This window comes from Macaca thibetana, chromosome 19 (genome assembly GCF_024542745.1).
Source record: "Macaca thibetana thibetana isolate TM-01 chromosome 19, ASM2454274v1, whole genome shotgun sequence".
In the NCBI taxonomy this organism is placed as follows: Eukaryota; Metazoa; Chordata; class Mammalia; order Primates; family Cercopithecidae; genus Macaca; species Macaca thibetana.
In genome coordinates, this window is record NC_065596.1 from 21177949 (window position 1) to 21196670 (window position 18722).

The 18722-nt window shown below is 53.0% G+C and overlaps 2 protein-coding genes across 6 annotated transcripts in view; one reads left to right on the forward strand and one right to left on the reverse strand.

Annotated features, from left to right (window-relative positions):
* NCLN (nicalin) overlaps positions 1–18722 on the reverse strand; it is a 353563-nt gene that overhangs the window by 182515 nt on the left and 152326 nt on the right. The gene's annotated exons all lie outside the window — the stretch shown is intronic.
* Positions 1–18722, forward strand: part of TLE2 (TLE family member 2, transcriptional corepressor) — a 34345-nt gene that overhangs the window by 1401 nt on the left and 14222 nt on the right. For 4 of the 5 annotated variants that reach the window (XM_050770188.1, XM_050770190.1, XM_050770189.1 and 1 more), the window contains 9 exons: positions 391–435; positions 3477–3539; positions 7992–8066; positions 8300–8483; positions 10811–10830; positions 12086–12193; positions 14213–14257; positions 15014–15163; positions 17956–18094. In XM_050770188.1, coding sequence (XP_050626145.1) covers positions 391–435; positions 3477–3539; positions 7992–8066; positions 8300–8483; positions 10811–10830; positions 12086–12193; positions 14213–14257; positions 15014–15163; positions 17956–18094 — 829 coding nt within the window. The remainder of the gene's footprint in view (positions 1–390; positions 436–3476; positions 3540–7991; positions 8067–8299; positions 8484–10810; positions 10831–12085; positions 12194–14212; positions 14258–15013; positions 15164–17955; positions 18095–18722) is intronic. The other variant, XM_050770187.1, reaches the window with a different exon arrangement.

Here is an 18722-nt window from a genome sequence, read left to right on the forward strand (position 1 = left end):
GACTCTGGGGTAGGTCCCTGCCCTTCTCCGAGCCTCGTCTTTCCTGTCTGTACATTGGGCGGCTTTGGGATTTCAGGGTCTCTCTCTCGGAGGGTCCACCCAGCTCTGGGAACAGGGAGACAGGGAGGACCTCTCGCCTGGTGGGGCCAGGGCCTCTGGACGCTTCCTACCTGCCCTGCCTGTCTGGGGAGAGTAGAGGGGGCCCTTCCAGGCAGAACCCCGGCTTTCTCCTCTGGGCTTCTCTTCTGAGACCCCGTGGAGCTGGGGGTGCTCTGCGTCCTGCTGTGATCCCCCGAACCTGGGGGGCTCTTGGAAGACCCTGGCATCACCTGACTGGAGGAGGGCACCCATCTCCACTGCAGAGGTTCTTACTTGGTTTTTCCTTTTCAGTATTATGAGATGTCTTATGGGCTCAACATTGAAATGCATAAGCAGGTAACTGGGTTGGTGTTAAGCGTGTTCAGGAGGGAGGATGGGGGTCTGGAAGCCCTGGGAGGGACCCAGTGTGGGCAGCCGGGGCCAGAGCAGACCTAGGGAACACGGGTCTCATCCTGAAATCTCCTCAGAGGTCACAGAGGGCCTATCTGGGACCAGGAAGGCAAATTTCAGCCTCATGGAAGGAAAATGAGTCCCAACTTCTGAAGACAGTAGCCAGCAGTTGAAGCGTCCAGCAGAGAGGCAGGCAGCGGGCAGGGGCCACCAGGCATCCCCATCAAGGAGGGCACATAGCAGAGGCAGGGCAGCCAGGCCAGGGAGGCTGTGGAGGTGACTTCTGTCCCGGGAGGGGGCTGGATGACCATTCTTCGAGGTCCCTTTCAGCCCAGAGAGTCTGAAGTTTTGAGATGGACTCCGGGTTCTGTTCCTGCTTTGAAGCTTCTGAGATTGGTCTCAGTGTGATTGGCTAAGGTTCCGAGATTGTTCTCCAGGCCCTGAATTTGATACCATGGTTCAGACTGTGACCCCACTTTTCCAAGACAGACCTCAAAACTCTGTGGCTATCTTCAGGGCTTTGAGACTGACCCCAGTGCCATAAGGCTCTGAGCCTCTTCCAAAGCTTCTCAGTGTGATCCAAGGTTCTGAGGTAGACCTCAAGGTTCTGAGATAGACCTCAAGGTTCTGAGATTGACCTCAGGGTTCTGAGATAGACTCAAATTTCTGAAATTGACCTGAGGGTTCTGAGATAGACCTCAAGATTCAGAGATTGACCTCAAGGTTCAGAGATAGACCTCAAGGTTCTGAGCTAGACCTAGGGTTCTGGGATTGACCTCAGGGTTCTGAGATGGACTCAAATTTCTGAAATTGACTTCGGGTTCTGAGATGGACCTCAGGGTTCAGAGATAGACCTCAAGGTTCAGAGATTGACCTCAATGTTCAGAGATAGACCTCAGGGTTCTGAGATAGAACTCAAGGTTCTGAGATAGACCTAGGGTTCTGAGATTGACCTCAGGGTTCTGAGATAGACTGAAATTTCTGAAATTAACCTGAGGGTTCTGAGATAGACCTCAAGATTCAGAGATTGACCTCAAGGTTCAGAGATAGACCTCAAGGTTCTGAGATAGACCTAGGGTTCTGAGATTGACCTCAGGGTTCTGAGATAGACTAGAATTTCTGAAATTGACCTCAGGTTCTGAGATGGACCTCAAGGTTCAGAGATAGACCTCAAGGTTCAGAGATTGACCTCAATGTTCAGAGATAGACCTAGGGTTCTGAGATAGACCTCAAGGTTCAGAGATAGACCTCAACGCAATGTCCTGAGATAGACCTCAAGGTTCAGAAGTAGACCTCAAGGTTCTGAGATAGAACTCAGAGTTCTGAGATAGACCTCAAGGTTCAGAGATAGCCCTCAGGGCTCTGAGATAGATTTCAGGGTTCTGAGATTGACTTCAGGGTTCTGAGATTGACCTGAAGGTTCAGAGATAGACCTCAGGGTTCTGAGATTGTCTTATCTATGTGCTGAGATGTGTTAAAAGGTTCTGAGGCTGTTCCTGAACTTCTGATCTCAAGGTTCTGAGATAGACCCAAAGATTTTTTTTTTAAATTTTGAGATAAAAAATTAATTTTTTAAATTTTAATTTTAATTTAAAATTTTTAATTTAAATTTGAGACGGAGTTTCACTCTTGTTGCCCAGGCTGGAGTGCAATGGCCCAATCTTGGCTCACTGCAATCTCCAACTCCTGGGTTCAAGCGATTCTCCTGCCTCAGCCTCCTTAGTAGCTGGGATTACAGGCGCCTGCCACCATCGCTGGCTAATTTTTTGTATTTTTAGTAAAGACGGGGTTTCTCCATGTTGGCCAGGCTGGTCTTGAACTCCTGACCTCAGGTGATCCGCCTGCCTCGGCCTCCCAAAGTGCTGAGATTACAGCGTGAGCCACCACACCCAGCCAATAGGCCCAAAGATTCTAAAATTGACTTAATTGACTTCAGTGGTCCATGCTTCACCCTGAGATCCTGAGAACGGCCAGTGGTTTGTAAAGGGATGAGAGGGGTCCCAAGCTTCTGAGCTTCACGGGCTCTCTTAGATTCTATCAGAATATTAGAATCAATGAGCAGAGCCTTGTATTGGGACTTCCTGGTGTCTGGGAAGGAGAAGGGTATGGGCTGGGAGTGTGGGGTGCCTGGGGGTGCCCACCCTGGCATGCTTTCCTGCATGTGTGGGGGCTCTGTTGGTTCTGATATGGGTAGGAGGGGGCTTGTCTGCTGAAGCATGGCGTGGTCGCATGGGTCCATGCAACAGACCCCCTTATGGAGGTGCGGGACACCCTGGAATCCCGGTTTCACCCTGCTGGTGGTAATAGGAGACACAGACTCCACCAGACACACAGCACACCTGTAACTCAGGCAGAGGCGAAGCCCGCAGCCATTGTATGCCCGCCCCCTTCCCCACCCACATGCCGCTTCCTCTGCTCAGCCTCTTTGAGGCACCTGGGCCCAGACCCTCTACAGATGAAACCCTTCCCTTGAGTGTGGAGGGCTGAGATCTCCACCTGGAGGCAGCCCCAGCTGGTAGATCAGCCCTGGGAAGTGGAGGAGACCAAGAGAGGAGCCTTGCCTGGGAGAGATGTGGGCCCAGCCAGGGCTGGAATCTGGGACTCCGGGCGGAGGCCCCTTTGCTTTGTTTCAGCTGAGCCCAGCACCTCAGTGTCTGCGTCTGAGTTGGGTGTCTGAGCGTGTCTGCCTCTTGCAAATCCCTGGCGGGTGTGCGTCTGGCAGGTGGTGTATCTGTGACTCGTAGGACCTCAGCCCTGGTCTTCCCAGCTCCAGGCCACGCTGGGCCTCGCTCAGCTGAGCACTCAGCTTGGTGGGGCTCTGAATCCCGCTTCGGCCCATGCCATGCTGGCCTGAGTTCCCCTTGTGCACCTGCGGGCGCCACCTCCCCAACCCTTCCGCTTTACAAGCACCTGGTCCGCCTGGGAGTCCAGAGCTGGGTTGCAAATCTCTACCCCTCTCCAAGCTTCCTCTTGTTGCTTCCTGCCAGGCGGAGATTGTGAAGCGTCTGAGCGGTATCTGCGCTCAGATTATCCCCTTCCTGACCCAGGAGGTGAGTGAGCCTAAGGGTGGCGGGGAGGAAGGGAGGAGGTAGGTCTGGGCGAGGACGCCCCAGGCACTGATTCTGCTGCGTAGCCTGCAGCACGGATAGAGACCGTTTTTTCTCACTGCAGTAGTCCGGCAGCCCTGAGGCCAGGCATCCAGCTGGGGCAGGGGCTGCAGGGATGGAGGGAGGTGTTGGCTGAGGGTGAGGACTGCGGTCTTTTTTCCACCTTGATCGGAAGCAAGGTGTGGAGCTGACTCCCTCAAGCCCTGCACGTTGGCTGCCCGGGTCTGAATCCTGGCTGTGTGGCCTCAGGCAGGACACTTGTCTCTCTGTTTTTGCAGTAGCGTAGGTGTGAAGGTGAGATGAGCTCATACACCCAGGGCCCTGAAGATCATGGGTGCGCTTACTCGGCACCCGATGAAAGTTACCCCTGCCGTCGTGCTAGGAGAAATCACAGAGGGACAAACCCTGGGTGATCCACTCCTAGGAGGTCCCAGGGTTGTCAGGTTCACTGAGACAGAAAGCAGAATGGGGGGTGCCAGGGGGTGGGGAGGGGACCGGGAGTCAGTGTTTCATGGGGACAGAAATTCAGTTTGGGAAGAAGGGAAAATTCTGGAGATGGTGCTGGTGTGGCTGCACCACTGTGTGTGTGCTTTACACTGCTGAGCTGTGCACTTACAAATGGTTAAAATGGCCTGTAATCTGGCCTGGCGCGGTGGCTCACGCCTGTAATCCTAAGATTTTGGGAGGCTGAGGCAGGTGGATCACCAGAGGTCGGGAGTTTGAGACCAGCCTGTCCAACATGGTGAAACCCTGTCTCTGCTAAAACTTAAAAAAATAAAATAAAATAAAATTAGCTGGGCATGGTGGTGTGCGCCTATAGTCCCAGCTACTCAGGAGGCTGAGGCAGGAGAGTAGAATTGCTTGAACTCGGGAGGCGGAGGTTGCAGTGAGCAGAGATCGCGCCACTGCACTCCAGTCTGGGTGACAGAGACTCCGTCTCAAAAAAAAAAAAACCGCCTCTTCTGAGAGTGCCCCAGGTTCCTTTCAGCCTTTGCACAGTCCCTGTTTCTTTATTTTTTCTTTCTTTATTTCTCTCTCTCTCTCTTTCTCTTTCTTTCGAGATGGATTCTTGCTCTGTTGCCCAGGCTGGAGTGCAGTGGCACGATCTTGGCTCACTAGAACCTCTGCCTCCCGATTTCAAGTGATTCTTCCGCCTCAGCCTCCTGAGTAGTTGGGATTACAGGCACCCGCCATCATGCTGGCTAGTTTTTGCATTTTTGTAGAGAGAGGGTTTCACCATGTTGCCCAGGCTGGTCTTGAACTCCTGACCTCAGGTGATCCATCCGCCCCGGCCTCCCAAAGTGCTGGGATTACAGGTGTCAGCCACCACACCTGGCCTAAAAAAATTTTTTTTTACAAAAATTAGCCGGGCGTGGCGGCAGGTGCCTGTAATCCCAGCTACTCAGGAGGCTGAGGCAGGAGAATTGCTTGAACCTGGGAGGCGGAGGTTAGCGTAAGCTGAGATCACACCACTGCATTCCAGTGGGGGCGACAGAGCGAGACTCCGGCTCAAATAAGTGTGTGTGTGTGTGTGTGTGTGTATATATATAATATAGTAATATATGTGTGTATGTATATATATATAAAATAATGTGTGTGTGTATATATAGAGTAATATGTGTGTGTGTATATATATAATAATGTGTGTGTGTATATATAGAGTAATGTGTGTGTGTATATATATAGTAATGTGTGTGTGTATATATATAAAATAATGTGTGTGTGTATATATAGTAATGTGTGTGTGTGTGTGTGTGTGTGTGTGTATAGTAATAGAGAGGGGGTCTCACCATGTTGCCCAGGCTGGTCTCCAACTCTTGGACTCACGTAATCCTCCCACTCTGGAGTCCTAAAGTACTGGGATTACAAGCATGAGCCACTGCACCTGGCCTGGAATCTATTAAATTAATTTTGTATTTAAATTTATATTTAGGCACAGTGGCTCACACCTGTAATAACATCACTTTGGGAGGCTGAGGGGGGGCAAATCACTTGAGATCAGGGGTTTAAGACCAGCCTGGTCAACGTGGCAAAACCCCATCTCTACTAAAAGTATGAAAATTAGTCGGGCGTGGTGGTGGGTGCTTGTAATCTCAGCTACTTGGGAGGCTGAGGCAGGAGAATTGCCTGAACCTGGGAGGCGGAGGCTGCAGTGAGCCAAGATCATGCCACTGCACTCCAGCCTGGGCAACAGAGTGAGACTACGTCTCAAAAAAGTAAAAATAAAAATAAGCCTATTAAACTTATTTTATATTTAAATTTATATTCACTTCAATTTAATAAAATTAGGCATCCTATTCATCAGTTGCACCAGCCACATATCAAATGCCCGGTGACCACACACATGTCCAGTGGCTTCTGTGTGGAACAGCAAAGATACAACATTTTATTTATTTATTTATTATTATTATTATTATTTTTTTTTTTTTTGAGACGGAGTCTCGCTCTGTCGCCCAGGCTGGAGTGCAGTGGCCAGATCTCAGCTCACTGCAAGCTCCGCCTCCCGGGTTCCCGCCATTCTCCTGCCTCAGCCTCCCGAGTAGCTGGGACCACAGGCGCCGCCACCTCACCCGGCTAATTTTTTGTGTTTTTAGTAGAGACGGGGTTTCGCTGTGTTAGCCAGGATGGTCTCGATCTCCTGACCTTGTGATCTGCCTGTCTCGGCCTCCCAAAGTGCTGGGATTACAGGCTTGAGCCACCGCGCCCGGCCTATTATTATTTTTTGAGACTGAGTCTCTGTTGCCCAGGTTGGAGTGCATGGCACAATCTTGGTTCACTGCAACCTCTGGCTCCCAGGTTCAAGCGACTTTCCTGCCTCAGCCTCCCAAGTAGCTGGAATTACAGGCATGCGTCACCACGCCTGACTAATTTTTGTATTTTTAGTAGAGATGGGGTTTCACCATGTTGGTCAGGCTGGTCTTGAACTCCTGATCTCGTGATCCGCCCGCCTCAGCCTCCCAAAGTGCTGGGATTACAGGTGTGAGTCACCACCACCCGGCCGCCTTTTTTTTTTTCTTTTTTTCTTTTTTTTTTTTGAGACTGAGTCTCACTCTGTCGCTCAGGCTGGAGTGCAGTGGCGCAATCTTAGCTTACTGCAAGCTCTGCCTCCTGGGTTCAAGCGATTCTCCTGCTTCAGCCTCAGGAGTAGCTGGGATTATAGGCAGCCGCCACCATGTCTGGCTAATTTTTTGTATTTTTAGTAGAGATGGGGTTTCACCATGTTGGCCAGGCTAGTCTTGAACTCCTGACCTCCAGGTGATCCACCTGCCTTGGTCTGCCAAAGTGCTGGGATTACAGGTGTGAGCTGCCGCGACGACCGGCCCAGATAGAACATTTTCTTGTGGCAGAGTCCCGCAGCTCTGAGAGCTGAACGCACTGCCGCCACCCACCACATCATGGAAGAAGCTTAAAATGTTATGCTGAGAGAGGCCAGACACCAAAGAGAACACAGAGAATGAGCCCACAACGTAGTTCAAAACGGACAAATCCAAGCAGGTTTAGGAAGGCGATCGTAGGAGGCAGAAAGTACAAAGAAATTATTGTCATGAAAGTGGAGAAGGGAGGGTGTTCTGATGGCAGGGAGTGTAGGGGAACCCTGGAGTCTGGTACTTTCTGTTCCTTAACCTAGGAGGAGGGTCCATGGTACTGATTTATTACATTGGTTTTTTTGTTTGTTTGTTTGTTTGTTTAAACCACCAGGAGACGTCTGTAGTTGTCACAACTGGGGAGTGCCCCTGGCATTGGAGTGGGTGGAGGTCAAGGGTGCTGCTCAGCCCCTTGCAGTGCCCGGAACAGCCCTGCCCCAGAGAATGATCCAGCCCCAAATGTCTGCAATGCCCTGAAGGAGAGACTATGATTTTTATTTTTATTTTATTATTTTTTTTTTTGAGATGGAGTCTCGCTCTGTCACCAGGCTGGAGTGCAGTGGTACAATCTTGGCTCACTGCAACTTCCACATCCTGGGTTCAAGCAATTCTCCTGCCTCAGCCTCCCGAGCAGCTGGGATTACAGGCATGCACCACCACGCCTGGCTAATTTTTGTATTTTTAGTAGAGACGGGGTTTCACCATGTTGGCCAGGCTGGTCTCGAACTCCTGGCCTCAGGTGATCCGCCCGCCTCCACCTCCCACAGTGCTGGGATTCCAGGCGTGAGCCGCCACGCCCGGCCTCATTTGTAATGATTCTAACTGCAGTTAGGTTTCGTTTCTTTCTCCGTGTGCTTATTTCAAAACTCCAAAAGGAAAGGGAGAGAGTGAGGGGGAAAAAGATAAAAGAGAAATGGGAAGTACTGGGGCAAAGATGAGAGGGTGGCGGGGAGAGGTCAGGCCCCTAAGGGCACCACCAGCGTGAGTAGGGGCTCAGTGTACCCTCTACCTGGTCCCTTCCACCCGCCAGCATCAGCAGCAGGTGCTCCAGGCCGTAGAGCGCGCCAAGCAGGTCACCGTGGGGGAACTGAACAGCCTCATTGGGGTGAGTCTCTTCAGCCCCTGCCCCGCCATGGGAAGACACCCACTCCCGGGTCCCTGGCACCCGCCCAGGAGGTGTTAAAGCTGGGGGTGGTGTGTGGGTCTTGGCTCCAGCGGTCCTGGGAATCCCAGGGGCACACTCTGTGCTTGGGTCCCGTCCCCTGTGTCTACCTCTTCGCCTGGGGACTGCTGGGCTCCCGCTGCCCCCCGCCCCGGCCCATCCTCCCTCCTTTCTAGCAGCAGCAGCTCCAGCCGCTGTCCCATCACGCACCCCCTGTGCCCCTCACCGCCCGCCCAGCCGGGCTGGTGGGTGGCAGTGCTACGGGGCTGCTCGCCCTGTCTGGAGCCCTGGCTGCCCAGGCTCAGTTGGCTGCGGCTGTCAAGGAGGACCGTGTGGGCGTGGAGGCCGAGGGGTCCAGAGGTGAGTGGGCAGCGTGAGGTGGCATTGGCTGGGGGGATGGGACTGGGGAGGAGGACTGGAAGGCCAGGGCAGCAAACACATCAGCGTGAGGGGATGCGGTGGCTCACACCTGTAATCCCAACACTTTGGGAGGCTGAGGCGAGAGGATCACTTGAGCCCAGGAGTTCATGACCAGCCTGGGCAACAGAGCAAGATCCCGTCTCTACAAAAATTTTAAAAATTAGCTGGGTGTGGTGGTGCACACTTGTAACCCCAGCTACTTAGGAGGCTGAGCTGGGAGGATCACTTGAGGCCAGGAGTTAGAGGCCAGCCTGAGCAACATAGCGAGATGCCATCTCTATGAAAAATTTAAAAATTAGCCAAGCATAGGCTGGGCATGGTGGCTTAGGCCTGTAATCCCAGCACTTTGAGAGGCCAAGGTGGCTGGATCACCTGAGGCCAGGAGTTCGAGAGCAGCCTGGCCAACATGGGGAAACCCCATCTCTACTAAAAATACAAAAAAAATTAGGCAAGAGTGGTGGTGCATGCCTGTAATCCCAGCTACTCGGGAGGCTGAGGCAGGAGAATCACTTGAACCTGGGAGGCAGAGGTTGCAGTGAGCCGAGTTCAGCCTGGGCAACTGAGCGAGAGGCCATCTCATTTATAAGTAAATAAATGCCAAGCATGATGGCATGCACCTGGATGGAGTCCCAGCTACTCGAGAGGCTGAGCCCAGGAGGTCGAGGCTGCAGTGAACTGTGACTGGGCCACTGCACTCCAGCCTGGGCAACGGAGCAAGACTCCATCTTTTTTTTTTTTTTTTTTTTTTTTGAGACGGAGTCTCACTCTGTCACCCAGGCTGGAGTGCAGTGGCGCGATCTCGGCTCACTGCAAGCTCCACCTCCCGGGTTCACGCCATTCTCCCGCCTCAGCCTCCGAGTAGCTGGGACTACAGGCGCCGCCACCACGCCCGGCTAGTTTTTTGTATTTTTAGTAGAGACAGGGTTTCACCATGTTAGCCAGGATGGTCTCGATCTCCTGACCTCGTGATCCACCCTCCTCAGCCTCCCAAAGTGCTGGGATTACAGGCTTGAGCCACCGCGCCCGGCCAAGACTCCATCTTTTAAAGTGTGAGGGGATGGGCCAGGCGCGGTGGCTCACGCCTGTAATCCCAACATTTTGGGAGGCCAAGACAGATGGATCACGAGGTCAGGAGATCGAGACCATCCTGGCTAACACGGTGAAACCCCATCTGTTTTTTGTTTTTTTTTTTGAGACAGAGTCTTGCTCTGTTGCCCAGGCTGGAGTGCAGTGGCCGGATCTCAGCTCACTGCAAGCTCCGCCTCCCGGGTTTATGCTGTTCTCCTGCCTCAGCCTCCCGAGTAGCTGAGACTACAGCTGCCCGCCACCTCGCCCGGCTAGTTTTTTGTATTTTTTTTTTAGTAGAGACATGGTTTCACCACGTTAGCCAGGCTGGTCTCGATCTCCTGACCTCGTGATCCACCTGTCTCGGCCTCTCAAAGTGCTGGGATTACAGGCTTGAGCCACCGTGCCTGGCCCGAAACCCCATCTCTAATAAAAAATACAACAGCTGGACGAGGTGGCGGGCGCCTGTAGTCCCAGCTACTGGGGAGGCTGGGGCAGGAGAATGGCGTGAACCTGGGAGGCGGAGCTTGCAGTGAACTGAGATCAGGCCACTGCACTCCAGCCTGGGCAACAGAGCAAGACTCTGTCTCCAGATAAATAAATAAATAAGGCCGGGCGCGGTGGCTCACGCCTGTAATCCCAGCACTTTGGAAGGCCGAGGCGGGCGGATCACAAGGTCAGGAGATCGAGACCATGGTGAAACCCTGTCTCTACTAAAAATAGAAAAAAATTAGCCGGGCGCAGTGGCGGGCGCCTGTAGTCCCAGCTACTCGGGAGGCTGAGGCCGGAGAATGGTGTGAACCCGGGAGGCGGAGCTTGCAGTGAGCCGAGATTGCGCCACTGCACTCCAGCCTGGGTGACAGAGCGAGACTCCGTCTCAAAAAAAAAAAAAATAAATAAATAAAAATAAATAAATAAATAAAAAAGTGTGAGGGGATGAATGAGAGCGGCTACAAGGCCTTGGGGTTCAACATTACCCCTGGTGTGCTGTGTGCCTCGGGGCAAGTCACTGCCCCTCTCTGGGCATTGATCTGAATGCAGGGGAGGGATAGTCCACCACTTGCAAGGGTGTTGGAAGGATAGGGAGACTCTGGGTGGGGTGGGGGGGGCGGGGGGCTTTATAAACTGTGGAGGGCTGTACCCTCTGGATACAAACACCTCATTCTTTCTCCTTTCTCTTTATCTCATTTCCAATCTGCCAGTGGAGAGAGCCCCGAGCAGGGTAAGTGAGTGTCACCCTGGGACTCTTTATATTCTTGGAAGGCCGATGCTGGTTCTGAGCCGATGGGGGCCTCAGAATGAGACCTAGGCCGAGCGTGGTGGCTCACGCCTGTGATCCCAGCACTTTGGTAGGCAGAGGTAGGAGAATCATTTGAGGCTAGGAGTTTGAGACCAGCCTGAGCAACATGGCAAAACCCCGTCTCTACAGAAAAATACAAAAAGTTAGCTGGGTGTGGTGGTCCATGCCTGTTGTGTCAGCTACTTGGGAGGCTGACGTGGGAGGTTCGCTTGAGCCCAGAAGGCCAAGGCTGCAGGGAGCTGTGATTGCACCACTGCATTCCAGCCTGGGTGACAGAGGAAGACCCTGTCTCAAAAAAAAAAAAAAAAAAAAAAAAAGCCAGATGCAGGCACTGACACCTGTAATCCCAGCACTTTGGGAGGCCGAGGTGGGCAGATTGCTTGAGGCCAGGAGTTCAAAACCAGCCTGGCCAACATGGCGAAACCCTGTCTCTACTAAAAATTCAAAAATTAGCCAAATGTGGTGTCAGGTGCCTGTAATCCCAGTTACTCGGGAGGCCAAGGCAGGAGAATCACTTGAACCTGGGAGACAGAGGTTGCAGTGAGCCGAGATTGCACCACGCACTGCAGCCTGTGCGACAGTGTGAGACTGTCTCAAAAAACAACAGCAACAACAACAACAAAAAGATCCACAGCCCGGTTTCCTGAAGCCTTTCTGTGTGGGAGATGCCCACAAGGCTGTAGTGTTTAAAATTTTCAATCATGGCCGGGCTTGGTGGCTCACACCTATAATCCCAGCACTTTGGGAGGCCAAGGTGGGTGGATAACTTGAGGTCAGGAGTTCGAGGCCAGCCTGGCCAATATGATGAAACCCCGTCTCTACTAAAAATACAAAATTAGCTGGGTATGGTGGTGCATGCTTGTAATCCCAGCTACTGGGGAGGCTGAGGCAGGAGAATCGCTTGAACCTGGGAGGCGGAGCTTGCAGTGATCTGAGATGACTCCACTATACTCCAGCCTGGGCAACAGAGCAAGACTCTGTCAAAAGCAAAACAAAAGAGAAAAGAAAATAAAAGTTTAGCACTGAGTCAGCTCTTGGAAGCTCCCATTTCCCAGATGGGAAGCTTGTGGTCCAGACCCTAATAACGGTGGGGACCCTCAGTCTTGGCTGGATCACAATGCAATCTAGGAGCCCGGGGCCCTGACTGTTTCTCCCCCTGGCCCTTGTCCCTCCGCAGAGTGCGTCTCCCTCGCCTCCTGAGAGTCTCGTGGAGGAGGAGCGACCGAGTGGCCCTGGTGGTGGTGGGAAGCAGAGAGCAGATGAGAAGGAGCTGTCAGGACCTTATGTGAGTGGAGGCAGGTGCAGGACTGGGGTGGGCATGCCCTCAGAGCCTTCCAGAGCCCAGCTCTGGCCATGATTCTCTCACTCCAGAACCTTCCATAGCTCCCTACTACTCAGAGTAGTGACCAATCAGAGCAGATCCTGTGATGCAAGGCTTAACTCCAGTTGCTTGAAGTCTCTGTGGCCTCTGGGCCATACAGCCATTTTCCTAACTTCTAACTTCTGCTCCAGCTGTTTTCTTTCCCGAGAACACACATGTTTTAGAAAACCTGTTTTTCCATCAAGACACAAGGTACCACCTCCTACAGGAAGCCTTCCCTGACCACCTCCTAGAGGCTGGGACCTCCTCTTATTGCCAGACAGCTGCACACTTGTAGTTTCAAACTCTAGCGTCCCAGGGGCCAGGCTGAATGTGGGGAATGGGGCTGTGACCAGCTGGGGAGCCCTTCTCCCACCTACAGGGGCAGCTGCAACTTGGTCCTCGGAGACTGGCAGGCTTAGTGTGGGCCAATATTGCCGTTTCTCAGAGAAGCCTTAAATCTTCTTTTTACCTAATAGCTGTTTTTTGTTTTTTGTTTTTTGTTTTTTTTGGCAATGAATTTTATTTATTTATTTATTGAGGCAGAGTCTTGTTCTCTTGCCCAGTCTAGAGTGCAATGGTGCGATCTCAGCTCACTGCAGCCTCCGCCTCCTGGGTTCAAGTGATTCTCCTGCCTCAGCCTACCCAGTAGCTGGGATTACAGGCACCCGCCACCACACCTGGCTAAATTTTGTATTTTTAATAGAGATCGGGTTTCACCATGTTGGCCAGGCTGATCTCAAACTCCTGACCTCAGGTGATCCACCTGCCTTGGTCTCCCAGAGTGCTGGGATTACAGGTATGAGCCATTGCACCTAGACGCAACAAATTTTCATTTAAAGAAGAAAACTGGCCGGGCGCGGTGGCTCACGCCTGTAATCCCTGCACTTTGGGAGGCCGAGGTGGGCGGATCACAAGGTCAGGAGATCGAGACCATCCTGGCTAACATGGTGAAACCCCGTCTCTACTAAAATACAAAAAATTAGCCGGGCGCGGTGGCGGGCGCCTGTAGTCCCAGCTACTCGGGAGGCTGAGGCAGGAGAATGGCGCGAACCCGGGAGGCGGAGCTTTCAGTGAGACGAGATGGTGCCACTGCACTCCAGCCTGGGTGACAGAGTGAAGATTCCGCCTCAAAAAAAAAAAAAAAAGAAAACTGTGCATAGGAAGGGAGTGTAGGAGAACCTACCCACTGGGCGGATTTTGTCTTCCAGGCTGCAACCTTTTTTCTTCCTTTGGTTTCCAGCCCAACCAGAGGCTGCCCTGCAGCCCAGCATGTCAGTGGTGTCCCATCCCACCCCGCTCCCTGCCATGGTACCCAGGATAGTGTTGTCTGCATCAGGGAAGAGAATTGGAGCTTGGTCTTTCTTCCAAAGCAATGGGGAGCCATAGAGGGTTGCAGAGCAGAGGTGGGGATAGGTCTTAGGAAAATCTATCTGGGGCCAGCTTGGAGGATTGCCTGGAGGGGGCAAGGCTGGAGGCCAGGAGCCCCAGGAAGGGATTAGGAGGGTACGAGGTCTGTCCTAGGGCTGTAGTGGGTGGAAATGGCCAGAGAGATGGGTGAGACAGACATGCCCGAGGGACTGCTTGACTTCGTTGGCGAGATCGAGGAAGGAGGTAGGGACGATTCCTGGTCTCTGGCTCTCCCCTTACCGTACAGGGGGTAAACTGAGGTCTGAGGACCGGGAGTCACACAGGGTACTCATGTAGTCTACATCCTTCAAAGTCCTCTCTACAAGGTGCCCACCTGCCCGGCCGACCCCGTCCTTCCCAGATGCGGGCACGTGCGGCCTTCCCTTCTGCTCTGAGCAAACGGATGCAGGGGTCTGAGAATCCCAGTCATGCCTTGGGACTGGCTGGGCTCATGCCCCCAACTCCTGGGGAGTGGATGGGGGCACGGAGGCAGGGGCATGACCACGATGAGCTCTCTCCCCCATCTCCCACCAGGAAAGCGACGAAGACAAGAGTGACTACAATCTGGTGGTGGATGAGGTGAGTCCAGGGGTCCAGCCTCTTCTCCTACTCTAGGCACAGAGCAAGGGGTGCGTTTTCTGGAATGGGAGGACCCATAGGTAGTGGGGGTCCTGGTTCCCCCCTCTGTGGGACAGCTGGGATGGGGCCAGGAAGTGTCGGGGGCTCCCTGACACCTCTGGCTGACCTCCTCTCCATTGCATGGGGAGTGACTTCAAGCCCGGGCTCACTAAGTGATTTGTGGGCAGTGACATCCCCACTTTCCTGGCCTCACTTTTCCCCATCTGTTCAATGGGAAAATAAAACCAAGGCCTTATGTAGTCCTTGCTATGGGTGCTTATGGAGTAGAGCCTATCATTAAACCCATTTTACAGGCTGGGCATGGTGGCTCACACCTGTAATCCCAGCACTTTGGGAGACTGAGGCGGATGGATCACTTGAAGTCAGGAGTTTGAGACCAGCCTGACCAACATGGTGAAACCCTGTCTCTACTAAAAATACAAAACAATTAGCTGGATGTGCTTGCTTGAACCCAGGAGGCGGAGGTTGCAGGAAGCCACTGTACTCCAGCCTGGGTGACGGAGTGAGACTCAAAAAAAAAAAAAGAAAAGTACATTTTACAGATGAGTAAACTGAGGCAGCAGGAGGTTTCATAATCTTCCCGTGGTAGGTCGTGGGTACCCATTCTAGAGATTGGGGTGGGAGTCGGGAGGAGGATAGAGAGGGACTCCTTCTCTCTCATTTCAACTCTGCTCAATGTTACCTTCTCGAACCCAGGACCAACCCTCAGAGCCCCCCAGCCCGTCTACCACCCCCTGCGGAAAGGTACCCATCTGTGTTCCTGCCCGTCGGGACCTGGTGGACAGTCCGGCCTCCTTGGCCTCTAGCCTTGGCTCACCACTCCCTAGAGCCAAGGAGCTCATCCTGGTAAGGAGGAGGGGAGGGCCTTGAAACTCACTTTATTCATCCTGGGGGCCTGGAAACAGATACTACCCCATGACACAGAGGGCAATGATGAGAAATCAGCCCGGTTGGCATTGTCCACCCTCTCCTTGTGCTTTTTTTTTTAACCTCCCGCTGGGACTGACTTTGTTGAACCTCAGTAAATATTAAAAGGCAACTTTGTAAAGAAGCTTTGTAGATAAATTTTAAAAGGCAATTCACCACCTTACATGGAAAGCAGGTCTCTCTCTTGCAATCAATAGGAAATCCCATGGAAATAAACACAGTGAAAGCCCAGCCAGCTAAGCTGGACCCAGGCCTGCATGTGTTGAGCCCTTCCAGAGGCGCTTAGAGACACACCGGCCCCAAGCTGAGATGTTGTCCCCGGAAGGAAAGATAATTAATATAGGAACAACTTTCCGGTTGGACCTCCTGGAGTTTAATGCCAGGCATGTAAGCCATCTAAAAGCACCCCCAGGGCATTCCAAATTCAGCTCCTTTTGTGGCTCCCCTCACCCCAAATCTTCTCCAGACCCCTCCCCTGCACTTACCAGGGGAGAGTATGTCGGTTTCTAGGCCTCCCCTCCCGGTTTCAAGGCCTCCCCTCTTGGCAGGTTACCATGGCAACCACCAGAGGTTGGGGCTCCCATTCTATCTTAAGTGCCCTCCTCCCACTGCGGGAAAAACCTTACGAGGGGGTAGGGCAGCTCCGTTGTATTGGAGAAGCCCTCAGGGGTCCTCCCTGACCCCACAGTTGTCCCATTCACTCTCTCGCGGGTGCGGGTGCTGTGCAGCTGTCAGCGTGTGTGCGATGGTGTCATGGGAAGCCGAGACAGACGCAAGACAAGGATGCGAAGTTTCTTGGGAGGCAGGGGAGGCGGTGACATGAAGCCGAGATAACAGAACCTGCCCCTAGATGGAGGTCCAGCTGCTGCTTTCCTCAGAGTTCCCCTTGGGGAAGGACAGCTCTGGGTGACACCTCCCTCTCCGTGGGGGGCACAAGGAGGATTGCACTGTGTGCTAGGCGTTCTTCCTTCGCCTGAGAATATGCCGCGGTGGGGTCTGCCTCTCCACGAGCCCATCCCGGAGTTTCTAATTCCTTGTCGTTCAAGAATCTCAACAGTGACTGCGGGCTGTGGCTCATGCCTGTCATCCCAGGGCTTTGGGAGGCCAAGGCAGGACGATCACTCAAGAGCAGGAGTTGGAAACCAGCCTGGGCAACATAGTGAGACCTTGTCTCTACAAAAAAATTTAAAAAGTTAGCCGGGCATGGAGATGTGTGCCTGTAGTGCCAGCTACTTGGGAGGCTGAGTCGGGAGGATTACTTGAGTGTGGGAGGTTGAGGCTGCATTGAGCTACGAGCGTGCCTTTTTTTGTTTGTTTTATGTTTTTTGTTTTGGAGATGGGGTCTCCCTCTGTCACCCAGTCTGGAGTGCAGTGGCGCGATCTCAGCTCACTGCAACCACTGCCTCCCGGGTTCAAGAGATTCTCTTGTCTCAGCCTCCCGGATAGTGGGTAGCTGGGACTACAGGTGCGTGCCACCACACCTGGCTAATTTTTTGTATTTTTAGTAGAACAGAGTTTCACTGTGTTAGCCAGGAATGGTCTAGATCTCCTGATCTCAGGTGATCTGCCCGTCCTGGCCTCCCAACGTGCTGGGATCACAGGCATGAGCCACAGCACCTATCTGATCATGTTATTTTTGAGAGCAAGACCCTGTATTAAAAAAAAAAAAAATGCAAATCTTGATAGCCTATAACTTTTTTTTTTTTTTTTTTTTTTTTTTTTTTTTTGAGACGGAGTCTTGCTCTGTCGCCCAGGCTGGAGTGCAGTGGCCGGATCTCAGCTCACTGCAAGCTCCGCCTCCCGGGTTCACGCCATTCTCCTGCCTCAGCCTCCCGAGTAGCTGGGACTACAGGCGTCCGCCACATCGCCCGGCTAGTTTTTTTTTTTTTGTTATTTTTTAGTAGAGACGGGGTTTCACCATGTTAGCCAGGATGGTCTCGATCTCCTGACCTCGTGATCCACCCGTCTCGGCCTCCCAAAGTGCTGGGATTACAGGCTTGAGCCACCGCGCCCGGCCAATAGCCTATAACTTTGTAACTTTGTTGCCTTTTCTTTTTTTTGGGTGGAATTTTGCTCTTGTTGCCCAGGCTAGAGTGCAATGGCCTGATCTCAGCTCACTGCAACTTCTGCCTCCCGGGTTCAGGCAAGTCTCCTGCCTCAGCCTCCCGAGTAGCTGGAATTACAGGCACGTGCCACCATGTCCAGCTAATTTTGTATTTTTAGTAGACAGGGTTTCACCATGTTGGCCAGGGTGGTCTCAAACTCCTGACCTCAAGTGATCCACCTGCCTCGGCCTCCCAAAGTGTTGGGATTACAGGCGTGAACCACTGCTCCCAGCTGAAACAGAGTCGTGTTCTGCTGCTCAGGCTGGAGTGCAATGGCGTGATCTCAGCTCACTGCAACCTCCACCTCCCGGGTTCAAGCAATTCTCCTGCCTCAGCCTCCTGAGTAGCTGGGATCACAGGCATGCGCCACCACGCCCGGCTAATCTTTTTTTGTATTTTTAGTAGAGATGTGGTTTTACCATGTTACCATGTTGGCCAGGCTGGTCTCTAACTCCTGACCTCAGGTGATCCGTCCACCTGGGCCTCCCAAAGTGTTGGGATTACAGGCGTGAGACACTACGACTGGCCCCCACAGTTTCTGATCAGATCATTAGGCCACAAGACACCAGGTGTCTGGTGGCGTTCAGTCCTGCCCTTTCTCTGCAGAATGACCTTCCCCCCAGCACTCCTGCCTCCAAGTCCTGCGACTCCTCCCCGCCCCAGGACGCGTCCACCCCTGGACCCAGCTCGGCCAGTCACCTCTGCCAGCTCGCTGCCAAGCCAGCGCCTTCCACGGACAGCATCGGTGAGCACCTTGCCTGTTGGTGCCTGTCCGGAGCAGGCCTCATCTCCGGGGAGATCTAGGAAAAGGGGCTGGAGAGGCAGAAGGCTGAGATTCCAGGCCTAGCGTTCATTGCCTTAGTCCTTTTTGTGACTTCAAGTTAGACTCTGCCTCCCTCTGGGCAGTTCCTCGTTGTCTCAGCTTGGCGGGTAGGGAAACTGAGGCCTGGAGCGTGGAAGGGGCTTAGTCGCGGGTTTCAGCCTAGTGCACTGGAGAGACGATCTTTGGGGCCAGATGGGCTTGGGTTTCAGACCAAGCTTGGGTATTCACCAGCTGGGTGACCTTGGGCAAGTGACCCAACCTCTCTGAGCCTCAGTTTCCCCATCAGTAATCTGGGGAATGACAGTGGTCATCTTTTCTGCCGTACGGTCACGCCCTGGGCTGGTTCCAGGGCCCCTGAAAAAAGTTGTCCTTGGAACCTGCCCTCAAGGAACTCCCAGGTGGCAAAAAGGGACGAAACCCAGACCCCAAAACTCACAGCCCTGTATAATCAGGGCTGGTACCAAGCCAGGTGCCCAAGAAGGGCAAAGCTGGAGGTTGGCAACGGGGAGGTTCAAGGATGTTTCTGAGATGTTAAGGGACATTGGGCCTC